The 17502-nt window shown below is 47.1% G+C and overlaps 1 protein-coding gene and 1 long non-coding RNA gene across 3 annotated transcripts in view; both read left to right on the top strand.

The window, feature by feature from the left end:
* Window positions 1-1012, top strand: LOC123652704. Its single transcript, XR_006742173.1, has 2 exons — window positions 1-105; window positions 239-1012. It is a non-coding gene; the product is annotated as an uncharacterized LOC123652704 (long non-coding RNA).
* A 1402-nt stretch (window positions 1013-2414) lies between these two features.
* Window positions 2415-17502, top strand: part of SLC7A7 (solute carrier family 7 member 7) — a 32034-nt gene continuing 16946 nt past the window's right edge. The window contains exons 1-2 of one of the 2 annotated variants that reach the window (XM_036448704.2): window positions 2415-2567; window positions 7412-7955. In XM_036448704.2, coding sequence (XP_036304597.1) covers window positions 7457-7955 — 499 coding nt within the window. In that variant the 5' untranslated portion in view covers window positions 2415-2567; window positions 7412-7456. Of the gene's footprint in view, window positions 2568-6277; window positions 6441-7411; window positions 7956-17502 lie in introns of those variants that run through there. The other variant, XM_036448697.2, reaches the window with a different exon arrangement.

Below are 17502 nucleotides of genomic sequence, written 5' to 3'. Positions count from 1 at the left end.
GGTAAACTGAACATTATACTTTCCCCTTCCTTTCAGCCCATTACTCTGAAGAAGAACCAAGGCTTCTAAACACTCCTTGCTTAGAAACCAGAGCAGCTTCTTCAGGTGGGCCAGAGGGCAAGGTCAAGGGCATTCCCAGAGCCGGGCTGCTAGGAAATCAGTGTGTGTGTGTGTGTGTGTGTGTGTGATTGTTTGTGAGGGAGGACAATATTGTTCATTCCTTCATTTATTCTTCCAGCAAACATGTCTTGGTCTACATGTGCCCTGTACTGGGCATGAAGCTCTCGTGGTGCGTGCATTCTAGTGAGGGAGTCGACAACCAATGAACTCCATTGAACCCCCAACTCCACGGAACCCTCAACTCAGGAGTGGTAGTGAGTGCCCTTGAAGAAAAGTCAAGCATGGAGCTTTTTCAGAGACTCCTCAGGAAGGACTCAAACACAGACCTGGATGGAGTGAAGGAATGAACACTATCTCTGGGAAGAAGGTTCCATTCAGGCAGAGGAAAGACCAATTGCAAAAGCTCTTAGTCAGGAGCATGCTTGTGCGGTGGCAGCAGGGCCATTGTGGCCGGAGTGGAGTGAGGGAGCAGGGGCCAGAGCCGAGGGGCAGCTGCAGACTTTCCAGGACTTCTCTCATTTACACGTTGGACCGACCCCAGAGTAGGATAAAGGGGCAGGCCAGCCGGGCAGCAGCCTGGGTCGAAAAGGGCACTAAAGGATTCTGGGGGTAATTCAGACATCTGGTGCCCGTGAACTCAGATTTCTGTCTGTCTCTGGGTGAACTGTAAGTTGGCTCCCATCCACTGAGAGATCCTTAACAACTGCTTACCTGGACAGCCTGTCTCCACAATAATTTTGCAACATGCAGGTACAGGCATAAGCTGCACGATGTGGTCCTGTGACCAGCTTTCAGTTGCCTAAAGGCAGCAGTCACAGCTGGAATTCTGAGAATGCACCATACCCTGTGAAGTGCCACTCCCTGAGAGAGATTTATGCTGTATCTACATTTATTTATTTATTATTATTATTTTAAATATATATTTTATTGATTTTTTATAGAGAGGAAGGGAGAGAGAGCTAGAAACATCGATGATGAGAGAAACATTGACCAGCTGCCTCCTGCACATCCCCCACCAGGGATGTGCCCACAACCAATGTACATGCCCTTGACCGGAATTGAATCTGAGACCTTTCAGTCCACAGACCGACGCTCTATCCACTGAGCCAAACTGGTTTCAGCTGTATCTATATTAAAAAAAAACCAAAACTTTAAATTGATTTTTAGAGAAAGAGGAAGGGAGAGAGACATCAATGTGAGAATGCACTACATGACTCTCTCCCCCCTCCCCCTGTTATCCTCACCCTTAGGAATCAAGCCTGAAATCTGGGCATCTGCTCTGACCAGGAATTGAACTGGCAAACTTGGGTACATGGGATGATACTCAACAGAGCCACATTGGCCAGGACTGTATCTACCTTTAAAAATATATATTTTATTGATTTTTTACAGAGAGGAAGAGAGAGGGACAGAGAGTCAGAAACATCGATGAGAGAGAATCACTGATCAGTTGCCTCTTGCACACCCCCTATTGGGGAAGTGCCCGCAACCAAGTTACATGCCCTTGACCGGAATCGAACCCGGAACCTTTCAGTCCACAGGCCGACGCTCTATCCATTGAGCCAAACCGGTTTCAGCTGAATCTACATTTTAAATAGTTTAATATAGCTACCACGAAGTTGTCTGCTTCAGAAAGTGTATGTAATGAATTCATGTAGTAAGTTCTAATTTTGAATAGAAAGAATGAGGCTCACAGTTTTTATTCCCAGAAAATCGTATCTCCCTACTTTTGTTAAATAAACATGCAACAAATATTTAAAAAATCCTGGTTTGGAGGGGCGCCAACTCATTAGCCCTTAGGTGGCCTTCCTTTGAAACACACATCACCTGATCCAACTGGGGACCTGAGCTGTGAGTGGGATTGCTTAGTGTTTAGGTATGTGCTCACCTGTACCCCCACACGTGACATTCCTCGGCATGTATTGCTTTACATAGGGGCTGACATGGCACTGAGAGAGATGAGGCCACAGAGGTCCATTATTGCCCTCGCCATGGATCCCATGCCCTCTGCAGGACCAATGTCAGTATTCCAGGGGGAGATGCCGAGGAAATGGAGTTATGGGGGAGAGTTGTAAAGGCCCCACGGGAAGGGCACTGTAAGTCCCTGGGAATAAATGAAGGGCAACGAGGAAGTTCGGGGGGCTGAGGTAGGGAAGAGGAGGAGCCTAGAGGGGGGCGGGCAGGCTTTGAGGTCTTATGGGTCCCAGCTCCAGCCCGTCCTCCGTCCTCCAGGCCCCTCCCCGCCGCCGCCGCCGCTGCTGGCCAGAGTCACACATATGTTTTCCTGTTTTTCATTTGATCGGCACCCTCTGCCTTTTCTCCCCAGAGTCAACAGCTGCGGCAGCTCCAGCCACACCTCGGTGCCCCTCTTAGCACCTTTCCCTCCCCCTAGTCCCAGCGTGCTGGTAGCCCCTCCTCCTCGCACCTGCCCCAAGGGCAAGGGACAGGTAAGAGGTGGGAGTCGGGGACAGTGGGTGAGAGGGGAAGTGCAGGAGGAGGATGGAGTGAGTCCTGAAAATGGACTGATGGAGGAGACTCAAGAGCCTCCTGCTTCCTGGTCCCAGCTCTGACCTCCCTCTGCCCAGAGACTGCAGCCCTACGTTAGTGAAAGGCCTGGCCACAGGAGTAAACAATTTCTTGTTTCACTTTTTTTTTAAAAAAGGGGCTGTCTAGCTACAGTGGAGCATAGAAAAACAAACGGAGAACTGGGGAGGGAGGAGCTGAGCTTCCAGCCCGGGGTGATGGGGCAATCTAGCTGTACCAGAGTGTATCTGTTTTCTGTTTCTGTTGTTAGGGAGGCAGCACAGACCAGTTGGAGCTGGGAAGGCAGGACATGGGGTCCCTGGGGGAGAAAGGATCTGCTCACAGTCAGCTCCCTGCGCTCGACCGAGGAGCCACGACCCTGAGCTGTGGGCCGGTTCCCGGAGGAAGGGTGTTTTGGTGTTGCCATGCATGGGTAGGGACAGGGCAAGGGGTTCCACTGGCTGCTGTGCCAGGCACTGCATGCCGGGGGCCCTGCTACCTGTGTTTCCTGAACCTCTGAACTGCAACTTCTCCCACAGGCTGTGGGATGCGTGCTGTCCTGTAGTCTCCACTGGATCCCGAATGCACATCAGTCAGGGGAAGAAGGCAAGGGGTGCTGCTTATTGGAACGCCTTTATCGCACGGGGCTCCAAGCTCTGCAGAGTTCTCCAGTCAAGAGCCCTTTAGGAGAGGTCCTGCCGGTCCCAGGCTGCCTGACTGGTGGAAGCAGTGCCCTGGGAACTAGGGTCTCAGGGAGGGATTCGAGCCGGTGCTGGGCGGTGGTTGAGGAAAGAGGGGGCATCTTTTCCGTGAAGGGTAGCCCCTAACCTTTGCCCAGTTGGTGTGGGCCAATGAAGCGTAGGAGAGGATGAGGGTCTGCTTGTTGCATTCCTGGTGAGTCCGCTGGGATATGCTGTTGGCTGGAGTGTCCCAAGATTCTAAGAGGAGCCTTTTACCTTTCGGATACCACTAGCCAGGAACTAACTCCGACAGGCTTCTCTCCCCACTTTCCCTCACGCTCTCTCCTTCCTTTATCCCACCTTCATTGCCTTTTTTTTTTTTTTTTTAACATCCCATTAGGACTCATGCCCACTCCTTGGTGCCCGTGGATTTGGTCTTAAAAGGGCAGGCATGATGATGTATTTCCATGGGTCTTGTTTGCTTTAGCAGTGGGCACCCTGGCGAGGGCAGTGCTGCCAAGAGGATGGGTAATCCCCTGCAAAGAGAGAGAAAGGGGAGGAGCCGCAGGAATGGGCTTTGGTGGAAGGTCTAGGGAGGGCTGTGGGAGAGCAGAGGATTTCTTTTTAATTTAATCACGGCCTCCTCTGGATAATTCATTTAGGCAGACATCTGATAATGCCTCTTGTCTGAGGAAGGCCTAGAGGCTGGGCAGGTGGGGGGTGGCTTGGGGAGGTATGGCAGTGCCAGTTAAGGTCTTGGGCTCTATTGGCTAGCCTCCCTCACTGGTTTGCCACCCTGGCATGGGACTTAGTGCCTGCCTTAAGGGACTGCAGGGAGGATTAAATGAGATCAGGCATGTAGGTGCTTAGCAGTGAGTCCGGCCCTGATGAGTGCTCATAAATGACAGCTATTATAGGAGTATTTAGGGGGCACCTGGGAGAGAAGGACAGTCTCCTCTGGTCAGATTTGTGGACATAAAAATGTCCAAACTTGTAGAGAATTTTAAAAAATAAAATTATATTTATAATTTCAGAGAAGAAGGGAGAAGGATAGAGAGATAGAAACATCAATGATGAGAATCATTGACAGGGAACCTCCTGCATGTCCCACACGGGATTGAGCCCTCAACCCGGGCATGTACCCTGATCGGGAATCGAACCATGACCTCCTGGTTCATACATAGGTTGAAGCTCAACCACTGAGCCATGCTGGCCAGGCAGTCCTATAGAGAATTTTTATGAGTTTACTTGGGCCAAACTGGCAACATATGCTAGGGAAGCAAGTTCTCATATGGTCCTGAGAATAACAGTATTATAGTTTCTTTAATGCATTTGAAATCAAGGAAGAAATGTAAAGAAGATTACATGAAGGTGGAAAAAAGTAAGGTGGGGATTAGATTATAGGTTAAGGTTATGTGCATTCTTCTTTTCTTTTTAAATCTATTTTATTTATTTTTTACAGAGAGGAAGGGAGAGGGATAGAGAGTTAGAAACATCAATGAGAGAGAATCATCCATCAGCTGCCTCTTGCACACCCCCTACTGTGGATGTGCCCACAACCAAGGTACATGTCCTAGACCGGAATCGAACCCTGGACCTTTCAGTCTGCAGGCCGACGCTCTGTCCACTGAGCCAAACTGGTTCTAGCGTTATGTGCATTCTTGAGGGTGATCATGTCTTAGAAGGAGGTCCTAAAAGGGTGGGCATATACTAGAAGGAGGGGCATTTCAAAGGTGTGTAACCTGTATGTATAGAAGCAATGTACAGGACTTGAGCCAAAGATAAGCCTTTAGAAAGAAGTTATATACCTATATATAGGGGTGTGACTACCTAACATGACTTGCCTAGTTAGGAATTTATGATTAGATTATCCTGTGAGGTTGCTTTTCATATAATCCTTTTTTTTTTTTTTTTTTTCATCTACAGATTTCAGATATTTGTGAGGGTGGGTTGGGAGAAGCAAGATCTCTGGGAAGGCTAACATCTGGATCGCTCTCTTGTTTTAAAAAATAAATTTTAAGGGGCTAGGATGGGAGAGTGTAGGGTAAAGACAAGGTCCCTTGGATTTTTATTCTCCGGTTATAGAATAACCAAAGAAGGTTTTTAGAAATATTGTGGAAAGGGTCAGGTAGTTGCATTTCAGAAGGGATAGAATGTATTTCTTTTGGCAAAAGAGACACCAAATACCATATCTAACTAGACTATAAAGGCAAAATAATCTATGATTTCCAAAAAATACTCTACCGTTTCTTTCTGTTCTGGGTCTGTATGTTCAGGGAAATCTTATTTCCCCATATTTTTAGGAAATTGGAGTTAACTTGTATTTGGGGGGTGTGTTTATAAGAATTCTGCTTACCCAAAGATCCTGGTATGTCTTTTTAAAGATGAAAGGGCACATGGAAGGGAAGGAGATACAGTCAGAGGCTTGGGGATACTTTTTTGACCTTGTTTCCTTGATAGGAGCTTGGGGCTCAACCGTGGGGAACTGGCCCACGGCAGCCACTCCTCACTCGTGGGGAAGTGTGCGGACTTCTCCTCTCAGCACAGCCAATCACGAGGCGCAGGGATTGCACTCACACTTCCTCTAATCTCAGCGCATGAACAACCCTTCGGAGTGGAGTCACGTTGTGCAATCCTCCTGCCTTTCTGGTTTGGGGTGAGAGAGAATTGGGCTGGGGTAGGGCCCTTCCCAGCCACCGCCCGGCCTTATCAGGGCTAATTTGCTAGGGGGCAGTTTCCCCGGGGCTTCAGAGCCATGCCCAGCTGCCAGGCCTTTGTTCTGTTCCTTGTCAGAGGAGATTCCTGAGGGAGCGCCTTCCTTATCTCGGAAAGTGCTGAGCCCAGAGCTCCGAGCTGCCCTTTTTTTTTTTTTTTTTGTTTCCAGGGGTGAGGGGCCAGTGAACCTTGGACCCAGACAGTTGCTTAATCCTCCTCTCCCCCGCCCTGCCCTCATCCCCTCCGCCCTTCTTGACTTCTTGATTTGACTTAAGTCCTCCGTAAGCACTGGGCAGGCCATTCCTTTCACTGCTGGCTGAGGACGGGGAGTGGTCAGAGCACACAGCTCCTGGCCTCCTCTGGCTGCTGCCTCCGCAGGAACCTGCTTATACCTCTGGCCAGGTAGTGCGTGCTGCCCACTCTCTCTTTCAGCCCCGCTCCCTGGCCCCCAGACCCCTTTGCTGCGCAGGGTCTGGCCACTGGCTCTCCCCAGTGCCTCTTGCCCTAGTATCTCTCCACTCGCTCGGCCAGCCTAGCCTCTTTCTCTCAGCTGTCTCCTGCTCTGCGGTGCCGGCATCAGCTGCCCCCCTTCAGCTGTTTCTTAGCCTTGGCTTCCGGTGCTGTATCTCCAGGGAAGGGAGCGGTCATCAGCTGACTCCAATCATCTCTAGGTTGGGCTGCACATTGGGATCACCCTTTTCCCATTCATACTGTTTGGGGTGATGCACCTGTGCTGATGGGAGGGCCTCGGTGGCAGGGGATCTAAAGGTATCTGGGGAAGGAGAATAGCCTGTCTTCTTTCAGGATAGGGTGAAGCTGCTGGGACTTCACCTACGCAGGTGATGGTTATGGGTTTCCAGCAAGAGATCACTGAAGCCTTTAGGTTTGTCAGAGCTAGAATCCTTGGGGAGGAGGATGGGGAAAGAGCAGTGTTGTCAGGAGAACCCACAGATTATTTGCTTGCAAGGTTGGTTCCTCGTGTTGCATCTCAGCACGGGTGAGAGGTGAGTCTGAAATGGGAGGCAAGGCAGACCTTTTTGAGGTAAGGCTGGAAAATGCCAGCTCAAATCACTGCGCTTACACCCGGTAACTGCCAGATGATTGCCCTCATGCCTGCCTCCTGTCACGGCAGGCTCCGATAGAACCAGGACTCAGCTTTCTATGGTGTAAGTCGGGTAGGCAGCACTAGCCTCACGATCATCTCTCTGGGGAATGATTCACGTTGGGGTTGTTTTGATGAGCCAGAGCTCCCACGAGAAGAAGAGTTTCATGGGTGGGAAGCAGAGAGAGGTCTCTGCCCTGGTAGGTGGAGGTGGCTGCCCATCCATGGAATTGCCAACCACCTGATGTATATCTTCACCATTCTTCCTTAGAGGGCCATGCCAGGAAGCTGGTGAAGCCTCTTCTCCGCCTCCGCCATGGTGAACGGTGTGAAGTATGAAGTGGCCTCCCAGCACACAGGGGACGCCTCCCCTTTGGCGGAGGAGGCCCACGCAGGATCCGAGCAGGTGACACTGAAGAAGGAGATCTCGCTGCTGAACGGCGTGAGCCTGATTGTGGGGAACATGATCGGCTCGGGCATCTTTGTGTCCCCTAAGGGCGTGCTCATGTATAGTACCTCCTTTGGCCTCTCCCTGGTCATCTGGGCCGTTGGGGGCATCTTCTCTGTCTTTGGGGCCCTCTGCTACGCGGAACTGGGCACCACCATTAAGAAGTCTGGGGCCAGCTATGCCTACATCCTCGAGGCCTTCGGGGGACTCCCTGCCTTCATCCGACTCTGGACCTCCCTTCTCATCATCGAGCCCACCAGCCAGGCCATCATCGCCATCACCTTTGCCAACTACATGGTGCAGCCCTTCTTCCCCAGCTGCTTTGCCCCCTATGCTGCTGGCCGCCTGCTGGCAGCTGCCTGCATCTGTAAGTGGGGCTGGGGCAGGAGGTGTTGAGGGGAGCGCCAGGGCGGAGGCCTGGATGTGAGTAGCTGGTGAGAAGGAGACGGGAAGAAATGCATGCCCCTGGAAATGCTTTTATTTAAAAAAAAAAATTTTTTTTTTAATGTATGCTTTGTGTGAAAATTCGAACAGTGCCAAAGTGTAAAAAAACCACCAGTTTACCTTTTGCCCAGCTGCCCATAGTAAGCATCATTAGCAGTTTGTGTGCCCTTCCTGATTTTTTTCTTGCTCCTCCAGATGTAGTTTTGTTCTATGGTTTACAAAAAGGGATCATAGTCCACAAATAATTCTACAGTGTGCCTTTCTCCAGGAATTTATCGGTGACATTCTTTTCTATTTATAGATCCACTTTTTAAAAAATGCTTCATGTTATTCCATGTTAATTTTAAGAATAGGTCTTCGGTTAATGGCCATTTAAGTTGGTTCCAACTCTTTCAGTCTTACAGAGAATGCTCCAGTGAATATCTTTTTGCACATGTGTGAGTTTTGCTGTCGGCTAGATTATTAAAGCTATTATAGATGATATGGTAGGTTGACTTACTGGTGAAACTAATTTTAGGATATGCTGCTCTTGGGGACTGCTCAGATGTAGGTAGATAGTCACATGTAGAGCAAGGATTATTCCATCTAAGTAAAATTTCTAAGAAAGCTGCATTCCTTTAAACACCAGAATGCTCTTATTCAACCATCTTTGTTGAAATATCTTTAAAAGCAGAGCTATGTATGCTTTGGCTTACTAACTGGACATTTCTTTTGGTGACTTGGGATTAATTACTATTGCCTGTCTCAGTTCTTGTATGATCATGAGGCCTTCCCAGGCCAGCAGCGTGGGAAAGGGGTGGGGATGAACGCTTGCTCCTCAGTGGCCTTATGCTGCGGGACTAACTTCAGTTCATCAGGTTTTATTCTTTTCTGATTTTTCTCTGTCATCTCTGACAGTTGTCATTCCTTGATTCTGTCATTGTGCCTACTTCCATCAGTCATCTCCTTTTTAATTTGCTGTTTCCAATTAGGGCATGGAGGTGTACTCAAACTCTTGTACACCCACATACATGCACACGCACTCTTATACAGATATATGCAAAGTAGCCGCAATTATCATTAGTTTGCAGAGCTCCCAGTGAATAGAAGACAGAGTTTTGTGCATGGATTTATGACATGTATTTGAGACAGCTCTGGTAGAGTGAAGCGTGCACCAGGCTTTGTTTGAGCCTAGACTTAGTAACTGGAGACCTTATGCAAAGTGCAATGACTGTTCACTTCCAGGCTCCGGCAAAAATGAAATCAGATTCAGTGAAAACCATAAATCATGACTTCAATGTTACATAAATTATTGTATTTAAAATTAGTATGTCTCTTGGTTGCTTATAGGACTTTGTCCTATTTCTAGTAATGTCAGAGGCACAGAGATCTGGGAGAAGATCAGAAGGACAACCAAGATTGTAAGAACTTAAGGACATGTGAGTTTCTCCCTTCAACTATTGCTTAGTGAGTACCCAGGACAAGTCAGATGCTGAGACTTCTGAGGACCTTCTGCCCAGATACGGCCTATGCAGTAATATCTCTATTGATCCATAATCATGCAGGAGGAAACCAAGAAGGAGAAAACCAAGAGGGAGACAGACATGCTAACAAATAATTGTCATGCGAGATAATAGGTATAGTGATAAAGGGACCAGAGGAGCATGCAGGGCAACTTTCTTCTTCTTAGGAAGGCATCATAGAGACTACAATGTCTGAGCTGAATTTTGAAAAGATATGTAGCTGTCTGCTAGGACATTTCTCACAGGGGTAACTGCATGGAAAACGGTGTGGAGTGCCAAAAGGTACAGGCTGTTCAGAGAATTGCAGGTAGTTGGTAGAGCTGGAATGTGGAATAAGAGACAGGGGAGGAGATAAGGACTAGAAACACAGCCCAGGGTCAACTCAAGGAGGGTTTTATATGGTGCCTGAACAGGTTAGACTTTATTTTGGAAATGGGGGGGAGGGGAGAGCTGACAATTTTAAGAGGGGAAGTACAATTTGCTTGGAGGAACTCTGGTGGACATGTGGAGAATGTTTTTGGAAAGAGAGACAAGGTAGGGAGACCGGTTTAGGGAGCTGAAACCTGAGTCCATAGGAAGTGTGGTGGAGGCCTGCCCTCTGGGCAGGGCCTTTGGAACTGAGATGAGGGAGTAGATACAGAAATCGTTATAAGGTGGAATTTCTAGGACTTCTGGATATGGGGATGTGTAGGAGCTCTTTGAGGTGATGTTAAGGATTCAAGCTTGGGCAGATGGAAGGTGATGGGTTGCCATATGAAATAGAGAAGGTGGTGATGAGGGGGTATCTGGGGCTTCTTTTTTTAAAAAATATATAGTTTATTGATTTTTTTTTACAGAAAGGAAGAGAGAGGGATAAAGAGATAGAAACATCGATGAGAGAGAAACATCAACCAGCTGCCTCCTGCACACTCCCCACCGGGTACACAACCAAGGTCCATGCCCTTGACTGGAATCGAACTTGGGACCTTTCAGTCCGCAGGCCAACTCTCTACCCACTTAGCCAAACCTGTTTCAGCTGGGGCTTCTGTAGGGCTGCTCAGGAGGCCCTTCCATGAGCAGTGCCTTCCTTGGGTCATCATGACCCAGAGTTGATCATTTTCTCACCAATTAAGTCTCACCCAGAAAAGAGGCTGGTGTGGATAAATGATAATGTTTATTAAATGTACAATGGTGAGCATACACATGTAATTTCTACATTCCAGAGGGTATGTGTTTACTATCAAGGCATGTGGAGGGTATATAGCACATGGTATTCCTTTCTAGTACCATGGCCACTGGGAAACCAATCTGGCAATTGGGGAGTTACTTGCAGGGCATGAAATGAGAATGAAGGAAGAATGTTTCAACTATTCAGAAACAATTTACTGCTTGTGATGGGGCCCATAAAACATGGAGCAGAAAGGTAGAGCTCCTGCTGTTAGGGAACTCATCGTGTGGTGGAGACTGGCAAAAGTAGTAAATTAAACATATTGTATATGTAAGTGCTAAGAGTAGGGTGGCGTGTTGCTTATTTAGGAAGTGATTTCTGCACTTGGCACTGAAGGATGAAAAGGAGTCAGGGGGTGGGAGAAACACCCACTTAGCATGACCTTCAAGGCCCACTTCATCTGATTTCTTCGACTCATCCCAGACTTCTCCCATCCCTCTCTCTGATCCGGCTATACTGTTTGTCTTGATTTTCTCTCTCTTAAAAAAAAAAAAAAATACACATTTTATTGCTTCCAGAGAGGACGGGAGAGAGAGGGAGAGAAAAATCAATGGTGAGAATCACTGATTGGATGTCTCTTGCACATCCTCTACTGGGGATTGAGCCCTTGACTGGAATCAAACCTGGGACCCTTCAGTCCACAGGCTGATGCTCTATCCACTGAGCCAAATCAGCCATGGGCTGTCTTGATTTTCTTTCAATTTTCCTGGCTTGTTCTGCTTTAGGGATCTTGTATTTGGGGAACAATTTTTGTTCCTTTTGAAATATACCCTCAGAATGTATTACTTCACCCCGTTCATGTCTTTGCACAAATATTACCTTATCAGAGATCTATCCTATTTAAAGTTATGGATCTCAGTCTTTCACTTGCTTTTTTGGGTCAGTCCTCACCTGAGGATATTTTTACATTGATTTTTAGATAGAGTGGAAGGGACAGAGAGAGAGAGGGGAAGGAGAGAGAGAGAAAAAAAGAGAAACATCGATGTGAGAGCAAAGTACCCATTAGCTGACTCCTGAGCAAACCTGGGCATGCTCCCTGACTGGGAATTGAACCAGCAACCTTTCAGCACAGGGAAGGACACCCAATCACCTGAGCCACACAGGTAGGGCTATCCTTCCCTCTTGAATGTAAACATCATAAGAGTAGGGACTTTGTTTTGCTCACTGCTGAATCTCTGGCACTTAGTAACAGTGTCTGTTGTCTGGAAGGTACTCAATAAATATCTATAGATGAGGAAACAGTAAGGACATTCTAGATACAGAGAAAGGCAATGTAAAGGCACAAAGGTGAGAAGAATGGAGTGTGGGGTGTTTGTGGAGGATTTTGGGATGTGAGGGAACAAGGGAAGGCAAGGGGCTAACGCTTGAGACAAACCTTGCTAGAGGGTTTAGATTTTATTTTAAAGCATCTGAGGAGCCATTGAAGAGTTCTAAGCAGGGGGCCATGTAGCTGGGTTGGGACAGAAGAGCAAGGCTGAAGGCAGAGACCCTGATAGGAAGCTCTCCTGGAAATACAGGCAGGAAATGACAAAAGCTTGAATTAGGACAATGGCAGAGGGGGTATGGCTTATTCAGGAGATGTTGTTTCTGGGAAAGGACAGATGGGAGAGTGATTTAATATTATTATTATTATTATTTAAAAAAAATATTTTTATTGATTTTAGAGAGGAAGGGAGAGGGAGAGGGAGAGAGAAACATTAATGATGAGAATCATTGATCGGCAGCCTCTTGCATGTCCCCTACTGGGGATCGAGCCAACAACCCTGGCATATACCCTTGACTAGAACTGAACCTGAGACTCTTCAGTCCCCAGGCCAACACTCTATCCACTGTGCAAAACCAGCCAGGGCTGGGAGAATGATTTAGAAGTTATAATCAGTATAACCAATAACATTTATTGGGTTGTCTGGCATAAGGAAGAGGTAGGTGATGTTCACCAGCCTGTAAGCTCTGTGCCATATAAAGTGTGAGCCTGTCTTATGACCCACTGTATCCCCAGCAAAGAAACAAAGAGGAACTCAATAAATGTTCCCTGAATGAAGAGATGTGGTTTCTGGCTTTGGCAATCAGTAGGTGCCGGCATAATTTACAAGGAGGGGGATGCAAAGATGTTGAATTTGAAATTTATTTGTAAGATAGTAGGCAATGTGCCTATTTGGAGCTCAAGAAAGAGATGGGGCTGGAGAATGAGCATTCACCAAATATTCATGAAGTGCTTGCTATCCTCCCAGCACGGATAATTGTCTTTATGGAGCTGACAGTGTGTGTGTGTTCTAGTGGATGGCTAGGAGAGGCAACACTACGTAAGATTATAATGGATCACGATGTGTGTTGTGATTTGTGAGGTGCAAGGAGCCACAGGAGGAGGCCTGAACTAGCCTAGTAGTTTAGAAACTCTCCCTAAGGAAGTTTAACATGATATCTGAATGATGGAGAAAAATTAACCAAGAGCAGAGAGGGGATCCTTTCAGGCAGCAAGAACAGAATGTATGAAAACTCACAGACAAGAAAGAAGGACATCTTTGAGAAATTGTAAGGAGGTCAGGGTGGGCTACTGTTTAAGGTAGGAAATGCAGAGGTAGAGGAAGGGACCAAGGTTAAGGGAGGAGTTTATGCCTGCCTTAGCTTGGTTTGGGGGTATTTTCTGGAACAGTTGGGTGGAATAGCTTTTATTTTTTAAATATATTTTTACCAATCTCAGAGAGAAAGGGAGAGGGAGATAGAGATAGAAACATCAATGATGAGACTGAATCATTGATTGGCTGCCTCCTAGGAATTGAGCCCACAACCTGGGCATGTGCCCTTGACCATAATCAAACCTGGGCCCCTTCAGTCTGCAGGCTGACTCTCTGTCCACTGAGCCAAATGGCTAGGGTGGGTGAAATATCTTTACCCTGCAATAAGGTGATCTCCATGGTTGGAGTGTTTGGGTGCCTTGAGTCAGCGTCTCTCTCCCTTGAACAGTGCAGAGGACACCTTCATTCCTTGGGAGGCAGCAGTCATGGTAGTTAAGAGCATGGGATCAGGCAGGCTACATTTATTAGCCTCAGTTTCCTCATCTCTATAATGGGGTCTCTATCTCATAGAGGCACGATCTCTATTTCTGCCATACTTTCATCCTTTTCTGTTTAAACAGTGACCATTTCAAGAGAGTAAATAAAGGTTTCTGCTTTTGTCAGAGTGGCTTACTATCCCTCTATAGGTAAACTGCTGGTGAATTACAGCTCTAGATAGACTAGCATTGCAACAGTCCCAGATCACCAATTATTATATAGGTCTGTGATTTTCAACCTTTTTTTTATGGCACACATAAACTAATAAAATTATGTGGCACACCAAAAGATACATTTTTTGCCGATCTGACCAAAAAAATAGGTATAATTTGAAAAGTGGTCAGTGCCCTTGACTAAATAGTCAGATATTGAATATTTAAAAAATTCTTGCAGGCCCTAGCTGGTTTGGTTCAGTGGATAGAGCCTGCAGACTGAAGAGTCCTGGAATCAATTCTAGTCAAGGGCTTGGAGCATGTGCGGGAGGGAACTAATGTATCTCTCTCACATTGATGTTTCTCTCTCTATGTCTCTCTCCTTTCTTTCCACTCTCTCTAAAAAAAAAAAATCAATGGAAAAATATCTTTGGGTGAAGGATTAACAAAACAAAAAAAAGGAGAGAGAGGGAGGAAGGGAGAGAGAGAGAGAAAATTGCTGGCTTAGGTACATTTTTTTGTGTGTGTATGGATGACTACTCACTTTTGACTTCATTGTCAGGGTAATCACATGTTGCCCTTTCTGCCAGATATTTTTTCCTCCCCTCCCCCAACCCCAGCACCGGCCTCCATATACTATTAATAGTACTCAGTGCCAGTAACAGTGGTCCTGGTACCCATCTGCACTCCTTCACTGCCCCAGGCTGGATGGGTTACCTGGCAGTGATATTCATTCTTATAATTGCCCATGTTCACTTTTCTTTGAAGGCTGGGGCCTGGGTATTAATCACAGAGCCCGTACAAGCCTGGATTGCAGTGGGTCCCAGGACATGCTTGGTGGGTGGATTAAATAATTCTGAGTTTGGAAGGACCCTTCTCAACCAGTGAGGTATGCAGACGGCCCTTCCTGAGACTGATTATTCTGTTTTTGTCCCCCCTCCCCCCAGAGTTCTTTGAGGTTGCTCCAGATCCCTGCAGCCATTACCTGAGGGGAGATAATCCCACTCCCAGGCTCACATCCCTGAATCCAGACAGGAAGGCACAGGGAGTGGTGGAATGTATACCTTTGGAGCTGGCCTGAATGACTTCAGTTTATCTTACTTATAAGATAAACACACCTACTTTTAATTTTATACTAGCTCTGAGATCGGAAAGGAGGGCTGAGACTCTCCTTCCTCTTTGCAGGAGTCAGGGTTAGGTGTCCAGGAGTCCAGCTCCACCCAACGGCCCTTTCTTCGGAGCTGACATGCTTCGGTCCACTGCTAGCAGTGTTGGGTCATTCTGCTCCTGCTTACCCGTGTCCATCACATGGTCTAGTTTTTTTTGTCTAGTTTCTTGCCTTTCGCTGACAGGACATTTGCCTCCTGTGTCTTCAATCTGCCTGTTATCCTGGTCAGCCAGCAACACATCTCCAGAAGATATGTTTCCATGAATGAACAGAAGATATGTTTCCAGATTCAGCTTAGTTGAGTGCTGAGTGCTTTTGACTCTCAGGGTGGTGGTGCTGAGGGTTATGGGGCAGTTGTAGGAATTGGGCAGAGGGGAAGGCAGACAGTTTATACTGAGTCTGCTAACTCTACTCGAGGAATATAAAGGACTTCAGATTTCTGTATTTTTGTCTGGAAGCTTTGGCCACATGTCCCCTGCAGCTGTTCCTGGTAGAATGGTAACTGACTTCGTGTCCTTGTGGCTAATGGGATGGAACAGCCAGATACTGGGCCCTCAACTGATATTTGCCCTTTGCACTTTATTCTTGGAAGCTGGTTATTGCTCCCGGAGGGATTTTCCCAAGAGTCATTTTAAGTTCATGGTAGGGAAACTTTCATTTCATGTTCCACATTCACAGCAACCAAGAAGCTGGAGTCAGAGCCTTGGGTTCTTTCTGATGTGGGGTCAGTGTGACCGTAGGAGCAAACCCATCAACAGTGAGGGTGTGGGGTCCTGTGCTTTGATCCTCAAGACTTTTGAGGGGTTCACCCTTGGTCTCTTCCTCTATATGTTCTCTTTCTCTCTGCCGCAGGAGGAAGTTGGGAAAGGAGTCAGGGACAGTGGATCCGGACCCTGGCTGTACATTGAAATGACCTGGGAGGTTTAAAAAATACTCATGGCTCTTCCTCTCCCTCCCTGTGCCCCCAGCCAAATGAATCTGCACCTCTGGGTAGAAGGGTGAGAACTGGCTTAGAGAATGTGAACTGAAGGAGTAGAAAGTCGCTGCTGAGGAGCACTGATGGGGAGCTTGGGAAGAGAGCATCTCAATTGTCACTGTGCCTTAGGAGCACCTGCTGAGCTTGGAAAACATGCTGATGCCAGGGTTCCTTCAGTTTCTGACTTCACTGCCTGGGTGGGGCCCGAGATCTGTTAAAGCTTGTCAAGTGAGGCCAATGTGCAGCCAGGATAGAGGAGCGCTGAGTTAAGTGAAGGGTTCAGTTCTGTGTGCCATTACTTAAGGTAGCACACCTGCAGCAGGCAGACCATCACATTTCCCTGGGAACCCTGCCATAGACCCCTGCCTTCAAACACCTGAGGGGGAACGCCAGAGATGTAGGTTAACATTCCTCAGGTGATTCTGATGCTCACTCAGGCTTGTTGTCTTGCTTCTGAGGACCTCAGTTGGAACTAGCTGAGCAAACCAGGAAGGACTAGCCAGCTTTGAGAAGGGAGCAGATGGAGTGGTCTAATATGAGATCCTCCGGTACAGACTGCCTGCTTGCTCCCTCGGAGTGGAGCGGAGCCACTGCAACTCAAGTGCTGACTGAGTTCCAGGAGGCAGAATAGGAGGTATCTGATTCAGTGACCCAGATGCTCTCACCCATGATGCCTGAGGAAGCAAAATGGTTCTCTAGCCAGTGTTTCCCAACCTTCTCTCATGATGAGAATCACCTGGTGGAGTTGTTAAAACACAGATTCCTGAATCCCAACTAAGAAGTGCTAAACTAGAATTTTTGGGAACATATAGGTAAAATTGTATACTTAACTAGTGCTCTAAGACAGATTTTATATACAGAGCACTAAGTTAGGTATGCAATTTTACCTATATGTTCCCAAAAATTATAGTTTAGCACTTCTTAGTTGGGATTCAGGAATCTGTGTTTTAACAACTCCACCAGGTGATTCTCATCATGAGAGAAGGTTGGGAAACACTGCTCTAGCCTGAAAAGGTAAGAGTTTGAGGTCTGCTTTCCAAGAGCTATAAAAGCACCTAGGAAGAATGGAAGACATCATACCTCAAGGAAACCAGGAAGGGAAAGAGAATTGTAAGGTATAGAGTGTATCCTAAACCAGCTTTAGGGAACACAAATAAATCAAGCAATACAGAAAAGGAGGAAAACCTTGCAATGCCTGGCTTTAGGCAACAGATCTGAGACTTTTTCAGAGAATATAAATCTGATACTCCTATGGAAACAGCAGTGGTAGAGTGTTCTGGAGACATATGGGTACTAGCAGGCCTGGGCATACAGATTAAGGAGCGTGGCTGTCCCCTGAGAGACATATTTTTTTTCTTAAGATATATTTTTATTGATTTCAGAGAGAGGAAAGGAGGGGGAGAGAAATAGAA

This window comes from Pipistrellus kuhlii, unplaced genomic scaffold (genome assembly GCF_014108245.1).
Source record: "Pipistrellus kuhlii isolate mPipKuh1 unplaced genomic scaffold, mPipKuh1.p scaffold_m20_p_1, whole genome shotgun sequence".
Classification (NCBI taxonomy): domain Eukaryota; kingdom Metazoa; phylum Chordata; class Mammalia; order Chiroptera; family Vespertilionidae; genus Pipistrellus; species Pipistrellus kuhlii.
The sequence above is the reverse complement of the archived record's forward strand: the minus strand, read 5'-3'. Positions and strand labels throughout refer to the sequence as shown.